General features: G+C 40.0%; 1 protein-coding gene across 1 annotated transcript in view; it reads left to right on the top strand.

Annotated features, from left to right (window-relative positions):
- The first annotated feature begins 6,789 nt into the window (after positions 1-6,789).
- Positions 6,790-22,150, top strand: part of LOC122802413 (SET domain-containing protein 4-like) — a 254,430-nt gene continuing 239,069 nt past the window's right edge. Inside the window, exons 1-2 of the mRNA XM_044072035.1 lie at positions 6,790-6,870; positions 20,370-20,544. Coding sequence (XP_043927970.1) covers positions 6,790-6,870; positions 20,370-20,544 — 256 coding nt within the window. The remainder of the gene's footprint in view (positions 6,871-20,369; positions 20,545-22,150) is intronic.

The following is a 22,150-nucleotide window of genomic DNA, read 5'->3' on the forward strand; positions in this document are numbered from 1 at the left end:
GGTCTTCTCAGCCCCCACAGCCACAAAAGACCAGAAAAACTCAGGAAAAAAATCTAAGCACATTGAATTCCCACTGGAAGACTTGGATAATGAGAAGAGTATCCAGTTCCCTGCCCCGTGAAGGTCCCAAATTTGGAAATATTTAACGCTTATATGACAACTGGGAAAATAGCATTCAGATCCTTTACCCTTCCCACAGTGATAGCTTCAGAAAATCCATAGATCCACCCAACAGTTATGCTGGGAGGTGCATCCCAGAAAGACCTGTTTAAAGATGCCACCAAAATTGCTTGGGGAAAATACCCAAAAAGTGGTCTCTGTTTCCAAAAAGGCTGACCACTTCCTGTAGAGTCCTAAAGAGTTGGGTAATTTGTGAGGAGACTCTAAAGCCTAGTATATTGATTTTTGGAGTGGTTCTTTAAAAGGGTCCTACTTCTTAGAGCCCTACTGTTCTTTCCCTTGGCATAGAGTTTTGGGTGATGGACAGACTTGGGAAGTGAGTTTACTTATTCAAATGTTTGCTATGTGGACACTATACTGTGCCACTTATATAGTGGTTTCAAAAGAAATTTAGAAGACAAAATGCACCAAATTATTTTGGAGGGAGTTGCCATATGGGGTAATTTAAATGGTGGGCTGCTGTCTCAGGCATTAGCTGTTTCCAGTATGAGAAACCTTATGCCTTGCTATTGTGTATACTCAGCAGTAGGGAGCTACCAGAGCTGTTAGATCTAGTATCACAATTCTCAGCACACCTGGCTCAGGATGACTGAATTTGCAGAGGACAATATTATGCCTTTTATGTACTACACATGTATAACCTTGTCCATCTTTGGAAAAGAGACAGAAGATCACCTGGAGAATATGGAAAAGAAAGGTAAAACCCTCTCAGTTATAGGTGTGAAGTTTCTGTTTGGGGTTCATTTTGTACCCAAACCACATACTGTGCTAGTTCCTCTGTGACATAGAGAAGGTATATTTGGAGAAAGCAGAAACTTTATACCCAGCATCACTTTATGAATGACATACGTTTTGTTGAGCAGCATCACACGTACCTCACAGTAACACTAGACTTTTGTATACCGGACAGATGTACGAGTCAGCCGACGGTGGACTCCCCCATGTTATGAAGCATAAAGATGAGTAGTACATCTATGGTTATGGTAAAATTTTACACAACTATTCTTTCACAGGCACTGTTTTTCCTTCAGGAGTATGTTAGACATTAGTAACACTATCCTATAAAACCCAGAGGACTGTATAACTATTAATCTTTCCCTTTTTTCAGTTTCTTTGTACACCTTTTACTGTTCTTGCATTAATGCCTTTGCATTATTAGTCATATATCTGTTTTGTTATGCTTCTATTAACCCTTATTTTTTGTTTTTGTAATACCTGTTCAATATGCTTCTATTGATATTTGTTTGCTTTTCATTGTTATAATGTGATTATAACTCTGGCCGGGCCTGTAATTGGTCATTCTTTGATCAGTGCTTTACCCCAGAAACCAAAATGTAAATTAAAAGCAAAGCACCTCAATGAGTGTTTGCATGTAGCACCAATGCTCATGCTAAAATGTAGAAAAATGGGGCATGTCTTATTTCAGGTAAGGTTTAAGGAGAAAGTAAAGATTGAAAAGTAGCACACTATGGTCTAAGATTAGGAACTGAAAAAATGATGCGGCTTAACAGTTGCTATGATAGCATGTCTGACAAACCCTGCTGCATATTTTACTTTAGTTTGTTGGGAAAGTCTAACTACATTATTGCAATGATTAAACAAGCTGTAAAGAAAGATTTACAAAAAATAATGGAATTTGTTAAAATTGAATAAACAGCAATTATTACACAAAGTGGATTTGAGGCCTGTGCACATTAAAAAGCATTATTGAAGCAAGGAATTATTTATATAGATATAAATTATTAAACTGCATTGTATAAGGCAGTCTTGGGACAATAGTTTAAACTTTCTAACAAAAGTAAGAAACATTTGAAGTGATTGCTCTTCACCTTTGCAGATGTTTCCGTACTTGCATAGTGTGAATACATTGAATCATGCTAAGTTTCTCACATGCCATGTAGTACAGTATGTTTGGTTGTGCCACTATTTTTCTTTTTTTAAACATCTTTATTGTGTCAAAACAAACAATAATAAATGTTTTTATTATTTTCAAGTAGTATGCACGTATGTTTTCTTTTTAACAATTCTCATTTACTCCCTTATATAAATGGCTCACTTCCCGCCTTCTGTTAAACCTCACTTCTCCTATTGAACCTTATTCTGTGTGTATTGCTCCCAGGCGTTCCATTTATTTCTATATAATTTGTTCCCTCCTTTTTCTAAAGATCCAACTTCCAGTTCTTTTTTCTCCTTTGCAATATTCAGTACTTCATTCACACCTGGTTTATATTTTGATTTCTATTTTCTAATTACTGTTTTGGTAGCCAGTAGCATTAAATTTAGTAAGGCTTTACTGAGTTCAGGCAATTCAGATCCTGTGTTCCACCTTAAAAGAATAATTTCCTGAATTGCAACTATTGTGGCGTAGTATTCTAGAGGGGGGTTTTAAAGTCTGCCAACTCGTTACTATCCCCAAAAAATCATTACAGTCCTAAAAAACATGTTCCCAGCTACTTCTGTCTTTACCATCACACCTGTAGTATATGCTGTCTGCCTGATGAAAATTCTGTGAAGTCTGCTTTGGGTAGTATAAAATACCTATGCAAACACTTCCACGCAAAAATACTAAACCTTATGGACTTTAATATATACTTGCGAGACAGAGATGTCTGTTTGTTTTTCCTTTGGGAACAGAATAGAAAGGCAGTTTACAGTCCTTTCTAATCTCCTTTGACTTTTTTTAATAGTTATCCTGCAGTATGTTTTATATGCCCTGCTAATCTATCCATTTTTAACATCAGCTTCTGTTCTAGACTCAAAGCTGTACCAGAGCAGGTCTTTTACTTAGCTTTCCCCTATCCCTTTCTCTTTGCCTGTACTCTGTTATAAACTCCTAGTAGGGAAAGCAGTCTCTATCCTGCATTCCGAATTTCTGCTTGTCCTCATCTCACCCTATTACAAGAGCATAAATTGAAATATTACTTTATATCTATATTTTGGGTCTATATCACATCATCAGAAACCCAAATCATCGAATCACTAGTCAGTGAACACACTTTGTCGAAACCTCACTCTATCGCAGGTCCGTTTAATCAAAGTTTTTCACAGGGAAATCAACACTTGACCATCATCAGGAATTTGCCCTTTTCCCCACTAGTGCGATCTTGGAGTTGGTATATTTAGTTAGGGGTGTGGAGGGGTGCACAGCCCCCACTTGGGTGTGTTTTAAATTTTTAGAATTTTGTGACGTTGCTAGGTTGACCAAGTTTGGTTTTTCCCTATGAAAAACTTAGATTAAAAGGCCGTTCAATGGAGTAGGGTTTTGACAAAGTGTGTTCACTAAATAGTGATTTGACAATTGTGATACAGACCCCTATTTTTTTGTACAGACTTTACCAGGATCTGACTGCAGGCTTTACTTTCTGCCTTGGGTATGTCAACAAAGTATACACTGCTTTACTCAGTGTCCTGTGACGTCAGAGCTTTATATGTAGACTCAGACAAGTAGTGCAGTCTGCTCCAGTATCAAGCATAAAGTCTATAACCGTGCCATTAATAGTACGTTTCTCTGACCAACAGTTTTTTTTTCCTGTATTTCCTTTACAGAAACAGTTTAACAACCATCCAGTTGAATTTCTTATGTACTCTTGGATAGTAGTTACTGCCCCCACATAGCCTGCAATTCATTTTCTTTGGCCTGTAACTGCAGGCTTTAGTTTGAAGTGGGTTGTTTTTCTTAGATATCATCTTGAGTACTTCATGCCTTTCTGTGTTGTCAGTTTTGGTATAATAATGCACCTTGCTTTGATGACTCAGTTTTGTATGCCTCTAATCTTATGCACTTCTGTTTCCTCTGCAAGCTCCGTCACCTGCATTCTTTTAAATTCACTTTTTCTCCACATATCCTGTCTTTGCCTTAGTTAGTTTGTGTTCTCTGCTCTATACCCCTCCTCACTTCTTCCCTTCAGTCAGATCCATGGATTCATCCAGAGTCACTTTGTCTCTCTTGGTCCATTCAAGGAGTTCTATCTGGCTATGGGATTTGTTTTTTTTTTTTTGGATCCCACTGAGTGCAGAACAGCATTTTGAGTGATGGAGGTGGGCTTTTACCTGATAAGCTGAAACCACAGAGACCACAGACCACAGGTCCACCCCATGATCCCTGGTCATTGGGTTTAATCTCTCCAAAGACCTTCACTGGGCAGATTTGTTTTGGTGATGTGAAGCCCACTTCAGTACTGCAGAGACAGCCTTCAGAATACTCAGGAGCATCATCCCCTGGGCCACCTCAAAAAAGGGTGCACAAAAGAAAGCACATTGACACTTCAGATGAGTCTGTTACATCAGATATTGACTTTGAGGGTGGAGAGGGCTCCCCACAATCCCCTCCAGAGGACAGGTCCTTTGGCGAGATCCTGGAGATCATGCGACTGAGGGAGTCCTGGTCCAAATAACCTGTTGCTCCTGACGAGACATTTTTAGTTGAGGCATATCAACCCCATCTACTTCCTGGGTGATTCAAGATGGTGGAGTTGACAATTAAGAAATTTTGATAGGAATCGGGCACCTGTGAATGGGTCATAAGGAAGCCTGTCAAATCCTTAGACCCCCCCCGAGACAACCCCTTTTGGGCAAAGACCCCACTGGTAGACTTTATTATTATTGCTGCAGTCACTTGGAAATAGTTGTTGGAAGATTCTTCCTTTGTCCATCTACCCAACAAGGAGTCTGCAGCTATGGATCAATTAGGAAAGCAGATGTATGCTTCAAGCTTATTCACTGTTCAAGCATTGAGCTATGCCGCCCTCTTGAGCAGGTCCCAGGGGGATGTGATGCAGCAAGTCTTATCCACTCTGAAGAACCCTGTCACTCCAGAGTCACAGAAGCAACCGATGACTAATCTGTTGATCATTTCCATTACTAATCTGTCCATGCATTTACTGCATAACACTGCTGATGGATTGGCTGGAACTGACATAGCCATGAGGTAACATGTATGGCTCTCCTCATGTCTTTGCTTTGGTGAAGACTTAGATTATTTATTTATTTTTATTTTATTTAATGTTTGAATGCGGTGGTGGTGCTGCGGTAGCATTGTCGCCTCACAGTAAGATGTTTTCCTGTTCGATTTTCAGCTAGAGCGTCTTCTGTGTGGAGACATGCATGAATGGGCTTACCTTCGTTCAAGGTTGTGCATCAGGGCCGGCAACTCTGCACGTAAAAATCTACTGCCAATCATTGGCGGACCAGAGTTCCGTTGTGGCGACCCCTAACTGGGAAAAGCCGAAAGGCACAAAAACATTTTATTTAATGTTTGTTGACCAGGAAAGTCCAACTGGGCACAGGCTCTTTTTCAAAGGAGGCCCCCTGGGGAAGCCCCAAAGAGAATAAAAATTGTTGCAAATAAATTATATGGTACATAAGCTCATACAGAAGTGGTTCATACAAGGATAACAAGGTATAAATAGTGATATTCAAGAATAGACGCAACAGTTGACTATACAAGAGAAGGATGGTGGGAATTAAAGGCGGGTATGGTTAACTAAGAAAGAAGTAAACTTGGAGTAGGGTGTAGTACAGAAGTTCAGAAAGAAAAGGAATAAGGATGAGGCACTGAGTAATAGACAGGGGATCTATAGATAGAAAATGCAGGAGAGGATTTAGATGGGAAGGAGAGACTACTATCAAGTTGAGTGAATAAAGATCAACAGTGAGGTGAAGTGAAGGAAAGCCTATAAAGATGTCAGGAAGGAGGGGAAGGAATCCGCTAGGTGTAAGGCAGGAGCAGAGCCAAGAATTAGAGAGGTGAGATTTGAGGAGAAATTTGAACGGTAGGTGATTTGGCATGGTAAGTATATTTTGGTGGATTGAGTTAAATGTTTTGTCAATGCAGATGGAGTAAAGAGAATCACCAGAAAAGTTGTTGGCTTTTGCAAGAGGAATTTGTCAGAAGATCTAAGAAGTCTTTTATTAGATTGGGGTTGAAGTATGTTGCGTATGTTGCAGAGTGCAGGGCACCTGTATGCTGTGGGTAACAGTGAGTTGGGTGTATGAGAGGTAATTGGGGAGCATTTGTGTGGGGCAGTACAGTGATGGGATCTATCAGTAGACTTGGTGGAAAATCTAGCAGTTTTGCTGTAGCAGGAATCTAATTTTGCCAGGTCTGTTTTGTGCAGGTTAGTGAGAATGGGTGAGGCATAAAGAAGAGTAGAGATTAGGTGTGTTCTGGCAATAGGTTGTCTTGTGGAGTCTGTGAGGAAGGGTTTGACTCTGTTAGAGAGCCTAGTTTAATGTGAACTTTTTTTATAATTAGGGTAATGTTTTTGTCAGATCTCATCTTATCGACTGTAGTACAAAGAAGCTTAGTGTGAGAAACGGTTAAATTTCTGTGTTGTTAGAAGAATGCATGATGTAGGGAAACAGAAGGTCTGATGGTTTGTTGTGCGAAAAAAATCATAAGTTTAATTTTATTGAGCTTGAAGATTTAACTGTGCGTTAGAAAGCCAAGATTCTATCTCTGTAAAGGACTTTTGGGTTATTTCTTGTAGTTTAGAAAGAGAGGGGGCTGTGCATTTGAATGTGGAGTTGTCAGCTTATTGTATGGCAGTGGCCTGGTGGGTGGCAGTGTGAAGCTTGTTGGTGAAGATGGAAAATTGCAGAGGACCTAGAATGGATCATTGTGGACACTTAATGAGACAGAAAGTAGAAAAGAGAATTTGTGTTGCCATTTTACAGCCTGCTGATGGTGAGGTGAGTAATTGTGAAACCAGATATGTAAGGGTAGAGTGGCTTAGTTTAAGGGATGAAAGTTCATTGAGAAGTTTCTGATGGGAGACTGTATTGAAAGCTTTGAATATTTCAAGGAAAATGGAGGAAACTAGATGGCCATTGTATTTGAAATGCTTGATAGAGTTTGTGAAGTTTAAGAGAGCTGTAGTGGTGCTGTGGTTGAGTCAAAAGCTGTGTTGGGAATTGGTTAGAAGGCATGAGTTGGGAATGGATGCATTTCTGTAGAATTTTGGATAGTGGAGATAAGATGGCAGTAGGCCTGTAATTAGAGAAGTCAGTAGAGGTACCGTCTTTATGTAGTGGGGTGATGTAGGGAAGTTTTCCAAATCTTGGGAATGTACTGTTCTGTTATGGAGAGATTGATTAAGATAGAGATTGGGTAAGAAATTATGTTAGCAGCTAGCTTGAGATTTTCAGAAGGGAGATTGTCAGCCACAAGAGGAATAGACCTAAGTTTATTGAGTATTTTTTTTAATGGTGCTGTTATTTATAGTTTTGAGGAAAAAGGTGTGGGAAATATCGTCAGGAACTGTGAGAATGGCTAGAGGAGTACTGTTGTTGGTCTGAGTTAGGTTTAGTATAGAGTTTGTAAAATAAGTGTTAAATTATGTGGCTATACTGTCTGCAGAATTTGTATGGTTAGGTGATGGGGTCCTGGCTTTAACAGTTGATTTACAAAAGCCGATAATTTTTTGGGATTCTTTTGGTATTTTTGTTTGGTTCTAATGAAGTACGTTTTTTTTTTTTTTTTATCATTTTTGACCTGTTTCTTGGCTTTGTTTCTTAGATGATGATATAAATTGAGGGAGGTTTGGGTTTTGTTGGACTGATATTGAGCCCAGGCTTTGTCTCTGATTTTCAGCAATAGTTTAGTTTCTTTTTGAATAATAATTTTGTTTCTTTTATCACCCAGGGAGTTGGTTTGTCTTTATTCTAATAGTCTTAGGAGGTGCTAAGCTATTTAGGATGTCTAGAAATGTTTTTGAAGTGCGATACAACAGAGTTTAGAGGGAATGATAATAGTTGGTACCAGTAGCATTGTTGTAGTGTAGTAAAGAATGCGCGTATCTGTCTCAATGTATTGTTTTTGGTGATGTGATGGCATTGTCTAACCAAGTAGGGGTGGGTAGGTGGTCGCTGATCCTATCTGGGAGGCGTCCTGAGCATACCTCAAAACCTCTTAGAGCAAGAAATCTGGACAAGGCCATAAATAAAAGTGGGACAAAGGACCAAAAATAGGGGCAAACTTTAAATATTGCTCTTACAAACTTAGAAAGTGGATAATTCTATTAGCATGAATTTTTCTGAAGAGTATGAAGTCTGAAACTCAAATGTCTGCCATTATTTTCTATCTTCAGTTTTAATTATTTGACACTAATTTGCCTGAAAAAACACAATTTTAAACAGACCAAAAATATAAGGCAAAACTCTGAGTGGTAGGTGTGCAATAGCTTGTTGGTTAATATCCAGTCTAGTATTGAATGTCTATTAGTTGTTTTGTCCACTCTGGTTGGTGATTGTATAAGCTCAGAGAAACCACAAAGGTGCTTGAAATTTGATGGGTTGTCAGCAGAACAAGTAATCCAGTCTGTGTTGGTCACCCATAACTATAGTTTCTTGGGAGAATGTAAGGGATGACCAGTGGAGGAAGTCCTCTATTATGTTAGTGTTGTTTCCAGGTGGGATGTTGATAGCTGTTATAATTATATATTTTTTGAGTTTATTGCAAGTTTAGTAAATAACAGTTCTGCGTCATTGAAATTTGGAGGGTTAGGTTCAAGGAGTTGAAGGTTGAGAGTATCTTTATAGCTGATAGCTATGCCTCCACCCTGTTTGTTTAGTCTACCCATTCTGTGGATGTTATAGCCTTGGGTTAGTATTTCACTGTCCATTATGTTGGGCTTTAGCCAAGTTTCAGTCAGAACTGCTCTGTCAGGGCTGTAGAGTGAGAGAGTTGCAAGAAATTTGTGTATTTTATTTGGTAAGTGATTACTGACCCCTTTGTGGCAGCATCGGCTCTTCAGGGAGAACTGATGCCTCAGTGTCCTACAATTCACCATTTGAACAATGAGTCTCCAGTCCTGGTCTATTTTGAGAAGTATGTCTTCATGTCCTCTACTTTCTCCATAAGGTCTGTAAGATAGTGCACGTTTTTTTTTGTTGTTGTGGTAGTTGTCAGAGGTACTATGGTGGTTGTCTAAGGAGTCTGAAGACAGGACTTAAGTTGACATCTCGGGCATCAGCTGTTGCAACAGTTTCAAACCTTGTTGTGCACTTAGCACAAAGTGCTCCAGAGAGCACCGACATTGCCATTCATTGTCATACATTGCTTAGCCTGACAGCTTTTGAAAAGAACTTCCAGGCATCCTTTTTGAATGTCTCCTTCTGTGAAACTGACATTCATTTTAAAGTTAGATGCTTAGAGTGAGCAGGATGGTAAGATTTTAACAGCTGCTGGAATTTGTTTTCAAGCAACGTAGCTTCACTTTGTAAAGTATCAGAAAGGGCCGCAGCAGCTATGGGTTAAACAGGGCCAATGACAGCAACAATGGTATCAGCAGTCTGATAGGAGCCAGGAAAGGGCAATGGCTCATCCAAAAATGGATATCCACCCAGAAGTAGAAACTCTCAGCAGGGCTAGGATTTTTGTGGTTATTCTTTGGGAGAGCCATCAAACCAGCAGCAGCCCTGAGAACTTGCTCAGTTGTCCCACTCTGGAGGCAGTTAAGGGTTGGTTTTGTCTACAGGCACCTGTGTGAAGGTCCATCATGCAAGATAGGTGGATCAGAGATTAAATTTTCAGTAGTCACAGAAGTCCCCATCGAAACTCCCATTGCCTGCATTCTGTTCCATTAATGGACATCCCATTCCCATCAGAAAACAGTGGTAAACTTGGAGGTGTCTGCTAAAAAAACTTAGAATAGTGGCCATCTGGGAAGCCCCACCAGAGTCAAAAGGGTCTAGCTTTTTTCCAGATTATTTCCAGTACCAAAGACAAAGAAGGATTTTGGGCTCAGACTTTTGGATGTAAGTAGCCTATATCACTTTTCCCAATGACTGTGTTTTGGATGGTATCAGTACATATGCTTTCTTGCCTTGCAAAAAGCAATTGGATATGCTGTCTGTGTCTCATGCATATCAGTATTACCAAGGAGTTGAGGAGATTTTTACACTTCCAACAGGAAGCCATTACAGTCAGTTCAGAACCCTCCCATGTGGTCTTACGTCAGCCCACAGGTTTTTTTCACCAGTTCTATGGCTGTGGTGACAGCTCACTTAAAACTTGAGGTGTCCCCACCCTGTGCATTATAGTGAACACTACAACGTCACAGATGGAGTTTTCTATGTTGATACATTTTCATAGGATGTTCCTTGCAGTCTCTGTCCTGTCAGATTATTTTTCCTCAAGAAAGTATCCTTCTGGTACAGTGGGTAGTCTTTCTCTCTTTTTTATCATCAAATATTGCATCTGTGACTTGTTGTTTGAAAAATCTTGAGATCATGGCAGACACAATTATTATGGCTCAGTATACTCATTTTTACATTCCTCATTTTTAAAACTAGAGATGTGAAGTTGTCCTATCTCACCTTCATTCTGTATGTTCTGACTCGGCTATTTACTAAAGCTCGAGGTCTTCAACTAGCTCTTGGCTCACTCCCTATCCCAGGATGCTGTAGGACATTCCCCAGATCTCATTTGCCACCGAAACAGATCAAGCGTCTCATCTAGCTCCATCTAAGTGAAATTGTTTTTTCTACTTTAGAACTTTAATATTTCAAAAAATTCTTTATACAGTCTTAGTAGATTAATAATTTACTGTTTTCTTTACATGCGTTTATAGCACTTTCTCTTAATGTACAGTGTTTGTTAGTTCTCATTTGGCCAAGTGTTGTTAAGCCTCAATTCCCCTATATCTACTTATACTTCGTACATTAGCTAAAAAGTGTGCTTTATATAGTCTTAGTATAGAAATTATTAGAGTTATTAGAAACTTTTTGGTCAGCCTGCTGTTAAGGCTAGTGTGTGATATCTTAGAGAGATATTGAGTCCGTTTTTAATTAGAGGGCTGTTTTCCCTTTTATATCTTTATTAGGTTTGTACTTTTAGCAGGGTGCTATTTTCTTTTTTTGGCAATGAGTATTAAAATTGCTTGTGTGTCAATCCCTTGTTATTCCCTTATAGCTTGTTTTATTAAGAGAGCTTTTGAGCCCGTTGGGCTGTTTTTTCCCTTTTTTCTTGGCGTGTGTTGTACAGTATTGTGTTAAGGATGTCAAAGCAATCTAAAGAGACCAAACCTTCAGGTTTTATAAGGTGCCTCAAGTGTTCTCAAAAAATGTTGATTACGGATGAACACACACTGATTGTGTTTATTATTTGGGGGCACTGCATTTACAGGAGTCTTGCTCGATTTGCCATTCCTTCAGCTCAAGAGTCCTTCATGAAAGAAGGAATAAGCTGATCCTGAAGGGCCTATTTAAGTCTACTTTTTCTGAAGCTTTAGAGCAGGGTCAAAGCCCTCCAAAAAAGTCAATCTTCCCATCTCAAAAATCAGATAAAGGTTCTAAAAGACCATCTTCTGCACCTTCTGATGGATTGGAAGCATCTAAAAAGGTATCAAAAATGTCACAGTCCGTTGAACTTGTTTGCCCTTCCACCTCGGCTCCATCTGTTTTGGGGCCGATTGTGTTGCAAGTTAGGCGCCGCTCACCTGCATTGGAGCCGGTTTCTCCTACACTAAGGTCACCAATACTTCAGTCTGTGGCATCTCCAGCCCCATCCTCTCGTTCTTCCAGGAACCCTTCAGACTACGATATGGATCTGGTGTAGAAGCTATTGAGGACACCAGCACTGTCCAAAATTTTGTCGGAACTGACCTTATCGGCTTTGGAACCGACTGGACCCGTCCCTTCTTTGATGATTCCTCCTCCGACCCAAACTGTGGTCTCTGAGCCGGAATGTGTGGAACTGATAGAGGTGGAGCCATCGGGGCCGAGACCTACTTCGGCATCTTCGGCTCCGACTGCTGTGACTACCTCTGTGTCAACTGAGGTGTCTAGAAGCCGACACTCTCTGGTCCAGGGAGGACAGTCGAACCAAGTTTTTATTGGTTCCAAACTTGCCTCTCGGGGCCTCAGCTCAGGTGAGTTCAGCTGCTACCTTTGTCTTGGAGCCTTCACCTGTGGTGCTGGGGGGATCTTCTGGTTCCTTGGAGCCGGGGGTTTCCTCAGATCATGGGAGGGGAGCTTTTGCGGCTATGAAGGGAGCATTGTTCACACAGGCATCCTCTCTGTCAAATCATCCTATTCCTTCCCCTAAGGCACCGGTTTCTGTTTCTGCACAGCTGATCCCACAACAGCATAGAGACCGGAAGCCCCAGAGGGTGAACCCCTCTCTTCTGGAACCTCTCTTTAATGCATATCCAAAGAGGTATACCCTTACCTCTCTGTAAGAGGAAGCATTTGGACTCGCCGGAGGAGTCACTCATATCAGACACGGACCTCGATGAATTGGAAGAGTCCCCATGGTCATCCTCTGAAGATGTCTCTTTTGCAGACATCTTAGAGGTCCTTAAGCAGAGAGGAGGCTGGAAGTCCACTATCCCTTCTGACGAGGAGTCCATTTACCTTAAGGCTTTTGGGTCTTGACCTTCCACCACTTGGGTGTCTCCACTTTTTGATGAGCTCATGGAATTAGTTTGTAAAAAGGCATGGGAGTCTCTGGACACAGTGGAACCTGTCCCGAGGAGGCCAAATAAATTCATAACATCCCTGGAAGACGAGACTTTTCTCACAAAAGATGCACCCGTCGATGCTATGATGGTGGCGGCAGCCACCAAAAAGGAGTTATCAGAAGCTTCCATGTCTATCCACCTTCCAAGCAAAGAGTTGCAACCGATGGACAGATACGGTAAGCGCATGTTCTCTTCAGCGACCTTTACACTACAGTCCCTAAATTACCTCACTCACTTCACCATTTTACAGAGAGATCTCCAAAAGGAGCTTGGAGATACTCTCCAGGGTTCTGTAGCTACAGGAGTGGCAGATAAGGTATCCTTCCAGCTCTCCACCTTCAATTCAGTAGTTAACTCATCCATGAGGCTCATCTCTTATGCATCCAATGGAGCTAATAGGTCGGCCGGTTCAGGAATTACCCTTAGGAAATATTCCTGGATGCGCTTGTGTACCTTTGCAGAACCCTTCAAGTCATCCTTCATTAATACCCCTTTCGATGGCTCGTCCTTGTTCGGGCCTAAAGTCAAAGAAACATTAACCAGGTGTGAACAGGAAGGAAAGACTCTTTCTACCATTGGAGTCTGTTTTTCCACACCTTTTAGACCCTATTCCAAGGGTCAAAATGGAGGGAAAATGTGGTTTCGAAAGTCCCAGAGAGCCTTTCAAGACACAAGTGGTGAAGCTTCCTCCAGGGGCAGAAGAGGAGGTAACAGTGGCCATGCGGCAGAGGGGGGTCTGCAAAACCAGGGTGACTGAGAATCTTTGGTAAGCCTTTTCAGCACTCCTGACAGGAGACCCGTCTGTCCCCCTCTGGAGGCAGTCGGGGGTCACTTATCTTTGTACCCCGACACCTGGCTAAAAATACTCTGTATCCTTTTCCATGTCACCCCCACTAATGAAAAGGATTCTGGATGTTCCACCCAGTCACAAGAAACAAGCAACCATAGAAGTTCAGAATTTGCTAGAAAATAAGAGTCATCCAACTGGTCCTCGCATACCAGATAGGATCTGGGATTTTCTCAAGGTTCTTTTTAGTTCCAAAGAAAACAGGGGACTGGAGGCCCTTACTGGATCTCAGCAGACTAAACAAATCTGTAAAAAAGAAGTTCCAGATGGTTACACTGCAGTTGATACTCCCTTTTTTGGGAAAAGACAATTGGATGTGCTCTGTAGACCTTCAGGATGCGTACTACCACATAACAATGGACTGGCCATCCAGGAGCCACCTGCTCTTTCGGCTGGGAGCCAGTCATTACCAGTTCCGAGCTCTGTCCTTTGGTCTCACTACAGCCTACCATAGTGTTCACCAAATGTGTGACAGTGGTGACGGCTCACCAAAGTATTAGGTACGATGGCAGCAGCGATCACTATAATCCCCCTACCTCAAATGCACATGAGAGTCTTACAGTGACTCCTATTCACCCAGTGGTCCATGCAGGAATGTCCAATGTTGCATCAGATAATGCTAACAGAATCTTACAGGAGAGATCTACATTGGTGGCTACATTCAGATCAAGTGACCTTAGGTCATCCTTTCATTCTCCCATCCCCTCTACTCACAGTGACCGTGGATGCCTCTCAGATAGGGTGGGGGAGCATTATCAGGGAAGGACAGACCAAGCCACGTGGCAGGATTATGAGGCCCATTTGCAAATCAGTGTCCTAGAGATGAGAGTGGTGTTTCTGGCATTGCAGGCATTTAAACACTCTCTTCCATTGGGAACAATTGCAGTCCAGACAGACAACATGTCAGTTTGGTATATCAACAAACAAGGAAGAACCAAATCTTACCCCCTTTGTCAAGAGGCTGTGAAAAGTATGGCAGTGGAGAACTTCCTCCAGATGCTTTCAGATAGCAATGCACATCCCTGGGAAATCCAACGTGATAGCAGACAAACTCAGCAAAGCAAGTCTAATGCCTCACAAGTGGTCCCTGAAACAAGAAGTGGCACAAATGAGTTTCTGGAAATGGGGCCAGCCTTGCTGTAATCTTTTTGACACATCAGTGAACACAAAATGCAGCAGCTGCTTTGCCCTAATCCCCCCTTCTGGGGGAATCCCCAAGGGATGCACTTGTACACGATTGGGTCTCCTCTACACTTTTTCCCCTATTTCCATTGATAACCCAAAGTTATTCAGAAAGCAAGTGTTTTGGGATGAACCTTAATCTTGGATAGCCCCTTACTGGCTTCACCAGATTTGGTTCCTCTTTCTACGGCCTCATCTTCAGGAAAAGCCTTGTATTCTGGACCCAGTACCAGATCTCCTGATTCATTCTTCAGGGCTCTTCATCCATCTCTTCAGACCCTCAAGTTGACAGCTTGGCTGCTCCAATTCCAAGTATAGCCAGGCTAAAAAAAAACTTTCATCTGCAGCACAGCATATCCTGATTTCTTCTCACAATACATCTACCAGAAGACTATATCTCAGTAAATGGAGGAGGTTTTCAATCTGGGCAGTAGAGAATCATATTGATCCTTATTCACCACCTATATTTTGAGTTCTTGACAAAGCTTTTTAATGAAGGAAAAGCTGCAGCTACTATTCGAGTACAACTAGCAGCAATCTCAAATTTTCATTTTGGGAATGAAGAACCAAATATGTCCCACAGACTATCTAGGGCTTTTCTGAGAGGCACTAATTTTTTGAGACCGCCCGTTAAGCCTCCACTACCACCATGGAACCTGAATTTTGTACTATCCAGAATAATTCTTCCTTGTTTGAACCTTTATCATCGTCATCACGCGACTTAAAGTTCTTAATGTGGAAGACCGTTTTCCTAGTCGCTATTATCTCATCTAGGAGGGTTTCGGAGTTACAAGCTTTATCTGTAAAACCCCTATATATGTTACACAATGACAGGGTGTCACTCTGAACAAATCCAACCTTTCTACTAAAAGTATGTTCAGATTCTAATTTGAACCAGTCCATCGACTTACCAGTCCCCCCCCCCCCCCAAGTATGGCAGTAAGGCAGAATATATGCTTCACCAACTTGATGTTCATAGACAGTTGCCTTTCAATCTACACAGAGCAAAAGAATTCAGGAAAATGGATAAACTATTTGTATCATTTTCAGAGTGCAAAAAGGTCTGCCTGTAGCAAAAACTACTTTATCAAGGTGGCTGTCAGGCTGCATTTCGTTCACTTATAAGTCAGTAAATAAACAGCTAACAGACAAGATAAAAGCTCATTCTACTAGGGCTCTTTACTTCCTCTGCATTTCGTGCTAAACTACCAATAGAACACCATCTGTGCAGCAACCATGTGGGTGAGGCAGCAGGCCTCGTACCTTTATCACTCGTTACAATGTAGATTTTGCCTCCAGGGACAGGGCCTCCTTTGAGTCCAGTGTTCTGAAGAATATACTCCCGTGAGCCACCCAAGAAAATTGGTGCTAGGTATGCCGTCCCATCAGTACAGAATATAGGCGAGGTAGGACAACTACACATAAAGAAGTTATGCACCTACCATAACGTTCCATGTGAGTTATCCATCTCACCTTCATTCTTGCATCCCACCTTCCTACCTCCTTCCTTTGGCTCCTGGAGAAATGAGAGGTTACAATTTGACACCTAATGATCTTTGACCCTCTTCTTAGCTTAGCTTACAAGAAACCCTTTCTCTCTCTCTCTCTATAGATATATGTATATATATATATATATATATATATATATATATATATATATATATATATATATATATATATATATATATATATATATATATATATATATAAATATATATAGATATGTGTATATATATATATATATATATATATATATATATATATACACATATACACACATTATATATATATATATATATATATATATATATATATATATATATATATATATATATATGTGTGTATATATATATATATATATATATATACACACATATATTTTTTTTTCTTTATACATGTATATTTTATTACACATTAGTATTTCTATATCAGCAAACAAGATCTGGGGAATGTCCTACAGCATCATGAGATAGGGACTGAGCCATGAGATTGTTGAAGACCTCAAGCGTTAGTAAATAGCCGAGTCAGAACTGACAATCGGTTCCAAACCCATCAGCACAGAATGAAGGAGAAATGGGCAACTTACATGGAACGTTATGGTAGGTACATAGCTTGTTTTTTGTCTTTGTGCACCTCCTATCATTTTCCAGTTCCCTTAGAGATCATTGCTGTGGATGCTTCTGCTTGGGTTGGAGGGAGTGGCACTGCCAAGACTGAATGGTCCATGGTTGGAAACTGAGGCAAAGTTGCACATAAATGTGTTGCATTAAAACAATTGTTTTGACTCTTTGAGCCCTTCAAGTCTCTTTTCTACAAGATGACCATTACCGTGCACACAGATAACATGATTTTTGTATTTCACATAAACAGGGAGCTACTGTCACATCCCTTGTGTCTGAAGGCATTGAGAGTATGAGAATGAGCCATTCATTTTCTGACCGCAACCAGTGTATTGCTGGGGAGGGCAGCTCATTAGTGGACAAGCTCAGCCATAGTCTGTGACACATACTAACACCAAATGCTTCAAATTCTTTTTCCTAACATCCTCATCAGGAATACTTCCAAGAGATGGTTCCCAATTTTTAGAACTCTTTTCTTCCCTTTATTCTTATCCCCAAGTTCCTTTAGAATGTGAATTTATACAAGGCCAAAGTCATTATGATGATGTCATTTTGGCCTCGGTATTCCCTCTGTTGTAACCTCACCTCCTTAACAAGTTTTGTATATCTGAAGTTGTCCAGGACCCTTCTTTGTCACCTTTTCAGCAAGCTTTGTGCAGATAGTCTGTCTCACCATTTAACTGTTTAGTTTTTTATCAGTTCCATGGATGGCCAGGAATACAGGGTCATCCAGATCATTGCTTCTCCCCAAGAAAATATTTACTACAAAGAAATATGAGGACACTTGGTTTTGTGTCCCAGTTTGGACATCATCTATAGCTTTGGATTCCTTCACTGCTCCAGTGTCTTTTGTTCTGGAATTCTTTGCCCTTGTTTTTCTACATGGGATTGAGAGAGCTCTGTCAAGTTCTTATTCAATAATACCCAGTTTCCATCAAGGGGCACATGACTCCTTAAGGTTTGTAAAACTGTTTCTAAAGCACCTTCCAAATTATGCCCAGTTCAGAAATCCTGTCCCACCTTAGGATTTGAATTTTGTTCTGGAAAAGCTTGTTCTTCCCCTCGTTTAACCTGCTGGTAGGACAGAGATGAAATTCTTCGCTTGGGAAAACAATATTTTTAGTAGGAATTACATAACTTATGTGTATGCCTAAAATTTAGGCTTTGTACATATATCCTACTTAATGTTTCACAAATTCACTAAGTTCTTGAGATTGGTTAACCTTTAGCTATGTATGTAATTTTGGCATATAGATGTTTTCACTCGCGGCACTGTCAGTCTGGAGCCTTAAGGGAAGCACAGTACATTATGGAAAGGGGGTTGTTGGAGGTTCTGGGAAAATCTTGGTTCTGGGCTGATTTGAGCTTGTAGCTAAAGTCCTACTATAAAAGAAGGTTGTTACAGGTCACCAACTCTATCACTAGGATAAGTACATAAGTTTTAATTACTGCCCAAAGTTCTGAAATGTCATTCTTCTTAGGGGACCCTAAACTAGTCCTACAGCACTTATCTTTTTGTTCCCTGTTATGCATTTGTGTATAGTTCTATATTGTGTATAGTTCAGAATATTGTGGATTACATACCATGCATCATTAACAGATGTGTGAATGTTTTCACATCTGATTTTGCTGAAACATATAAGTGTAATTATAATATTGCATTATTTTATATGCCTGTTGAGTGAATTTACTTTTAATTAATATACTTTTATCCATTTGGGTTATTACTGCATTTTTTTTGTTGTTTAGCAAGTCAATTATTTTCTTGGCTTATCTGTATGGATAGTTGCTGTTGTTTTCTCTTCTCCCTGTTTGTATACCTTGGTGACTGTGGAAAAAAGTGCAAGTGGTTTGGTCCACTTGCCTGCCAGTAAAGCAAACAGATACTCAGAACAATTTGAAGTATTTTTCTAAATGCTTTGAGCATCACAGATGGCTAAGCTGCCCTTTGTATTTTCACAGTTTCAAATATTTCCATTAGTGTTCCATTGGCTGTATAGCTTAGTGGTTTTACGTGGATTGCAAAACACTAGGCATGGGTTTTCATAATACCTTAAATTTCCCCAGCAGAACCTGATTTGTAACAGAATACTATGGAGAGCTTCCATGCAGTCAGTGGACATTTAATCAGATTCTAAAGGCCGATCACATTTCTTCAAAATTGCTCTTGCCTTTAGGTTCTGATTACAGTACAGGCACAGTGGCATCACTGTTGGTGTAAAACTGCTGCACATTGTATTATGAATGTTCTACTTTCTCCATGGCTGTGCAATCACTGGAGTTATACTCCAGTAAGGGATTGGTTGCAAACAGGATTCTCACTCTCCACCAAACACAGAAATGATAGCCTCATTTAATGCCGTGGAAGTTTAGGTGAGTTACATTCTTAGTTGAAGTAGAGGAATTGGTCAGTGATCCTTTGGTTTGTGGTCTGCTGTAGGGGAATACTGTGAGGGACATCATTTAGGAAGAAAGTAAGGAAAGCTGTGAGTGAGCGAGCAGTGGCTAGTTATACTGAAGTGTATTCAAAACATTTTTGCCGTGTCTAAATTTAGTATTGTGAGCAGTAATTTCCTTCCGTTCATACAATAAAATATGAGGTTAGTTTCGCAGCACTACCTCAAACTTTGAATATTGTACAAATGGAAAAAAGTTTGTGGCCTCAAAAGAACTTGACACTCTTGCATCGACAGTTGAATGGCCTGAGTTTCTAGATAGATGAACTAAGTTTTGTCAGACATGTTTATAAGAACACGTTAGACCAAATTACATCAAATGCACCATACCTGAGCTGTAGTGCATTTGAGTGAAATATTCCTGTTAATTTTATTGGTATTCTATTTCTTAAGCACTCATTTTGACACTTTGTATTGTCACACGTATTAGCTGACTTTATATTGTCACTGGTATGAAGTGTAGATTGTGGGACTGGCAAAAAAGTTGTCAGTAAATCTTAAGTACTTAATTGTCGTCTACGCAGTGGCAGTATATTATTTCAGTTCAATTCTGAATCACTCAAATAATATATGACAAAAGTTATTGCTATATTCCTTTAAAATTCTTAATTTCTTTGGTTCAACGGAAGTTGTATTTTGTTTCTTTTTACAGGACAGCTAGGCTACTGATATTCTGCTGATGTAGTTTGGTTTTAATTTTGCATCCTTATTTTGTCTTGTCACATTGACAACTGTTGGGGGAGGGTGTTTGGGTGTGTACAGTGATGGAATAAGAATATTAGGACACCCCAGTGCACATGGTTGTGCACAGAATATGTTTGAAAGTGTGAATTAGTAAATGAGTGTTGCAGTTTCATAGCATGTGTGATTCTGTCATAATCCCCCAAAATGTTATTGGCTAGTAAGATGTACCTTACATTACTGCGTTCTGATGGAGTATAATTCTAATAACGAAAGTTTTTTATTCTTATTTTCGTATGATGCATCTCTGATTTTAAGTGATGTAGCATGAGTCCTGCAAGAGTTTTCATATCAAGTACTTACACAGCATTTTTTGTTAGACATGTGAGATGGATTGTTTTCAGTTGTCATATCATAATCACATTTTATAATTTTGTTTCAGGTGCATGCAGAATTTAACAATACTAGCAGGTGCTATGAAATTAAAGCAACACTGCCTTATAAAAGATATGATCAGGTGTTCATTTGCTATGGTCCTCATGATAATCACCGACTACTTCTAGAGTATGGCTTTGTTTCCAGCAATAACCCACACAGTGTTGTGTACATTGAAAAAGGTTTGTTGCACGTCTTTGTTTTACCTTTTGTTGTTACCATAGTTTTTCTTTTCATTTCACTGATGCATCTGTTTGTTCGGATTTTTTTGTTTTGTAACATTGTTTCATTTAGTAGATGTCCTTCCATTTATTAAGTGCTGAGCTTGCAGAAAGTCAATTGGATGCGTTTGTAAGCAGCATGCTAGTTTTCTACATTTGGATCTGAGAAGAGCTGCTCTTGTTGTTAGCCGTAGTACTGTATCTGCTGGGCTGGATAGAGCTTTACAGTATACAGGAAGTGATACCGCTGCTAGTGCTTGAAATAAACAAGCAATCAGTAAAGGACTGGCTTAAAGCAAAAACAGCTTTTTTGTGCATGTTGGAGTACTGCTGCCTTAAATAAAACCTTTCTGCTTTTCGCTGCCAGTGTCCCTGGCCCACCTGTCATCCTTCTCCCTTTGTAAAATTAGAGTAAACAAAGGGGTTTTGTACTTCTGTGTGGAGAACAGGCACAAGCTAGTCATTATTAGGGGTCTGGCAACATGCCTTTCCCAATGAACATTATAAACAAAGTAAATTGTATTATTAAGACTGAAGCAGGATTAAAATCCGTTCCGCTTTTTCAAGAAACTGAAACTGTAAAATTAATAATTTTGTGATTCCAGTCAATCTTTCTGTAAATTAATAACCTCGTAAAAATGCAGTTTGTACAGATAAAAAGTGCCCCAACAAGCTTACTTTGATTAGTATGAAAATAAGGTAATTTAGCCTGTGTCAGTGGCATATAGGGTAAAGCGTTAACTATTATTAATTTATTTATTTTACATTTGTTTACTGGAATAGTCCAACTGGATATATATCCATTTTCAGTGGAGGCCCAGGGAGAAAAGCTCCAAATGAAGGTTGTGCGTCAGGGCCGGCAACTCGGTACGTAAAAATCTACTGCCAAGCATTAGTGGACTGGAGTTCTGCTGTTGCGACCCCTAACCGGGAAAAGCCAAAAGACACAACAACATAGATAACATTTGAAAGTATAAAACAAAGTATACAACAATGTACAAAACAAAGTGATTATGTACAATGGTTTGTGGTGTTCCCTAATAGGGACACACAATTTACATGGTCAGACGCAATTAAAGGCAAGAGACATCAGATTGGATACAGAGCTTGGTGAAGTAGTTACATGTTACGATATATAGAGATTATGCTTTCAGTTTATAATTTAATCAGGGTTGTTACATGGTCAAAGCCAGTTCACTTTGAGATACTGTTTGAGGGTTTTTTTGAAGAGACCTATGGAGGATTGTAGGGTTATATAGTTTGGTAACGAATTCCAGGTTTTGCCAACAAAGTTGGCAAACAGGGATTCACCAGGAGCGTTATTAGCTTTGTGGGTTTGGACCAGTAGTTTGTTGGCTGATCATAGGGATCTCAAGTTGCTATATGCCGTAATGATATTTATAAGTGAAAGGGTATCCTCAGGGTGGTACACAATTTTGTGCGCTATTAAGAGTTGATTGAATTGAATTAAACTGGGCAGTTCTGTGCCCATGGCAAGCTATGGCCAAGGTGGTCTGATTTCATTTAGCATAGGCAAGGAGGACAGGTGTGCCCATATTAGGGAGGG

The sequence above is a fragment of the Protopterus annectens genome, chromosome 5.part0, assembly GCF_019279795.1.
Source record: "Protopterus annectens isolate FY-2018-M chromosome 5.part0, PAN1.0, whole genome shotgun sequence".
Taxonomy (NCBI): Eukaryota; Metazoa; Chordata; order Ceratodontiformes; family Protopteridae; genus Protopterus; species Protopterus annectens.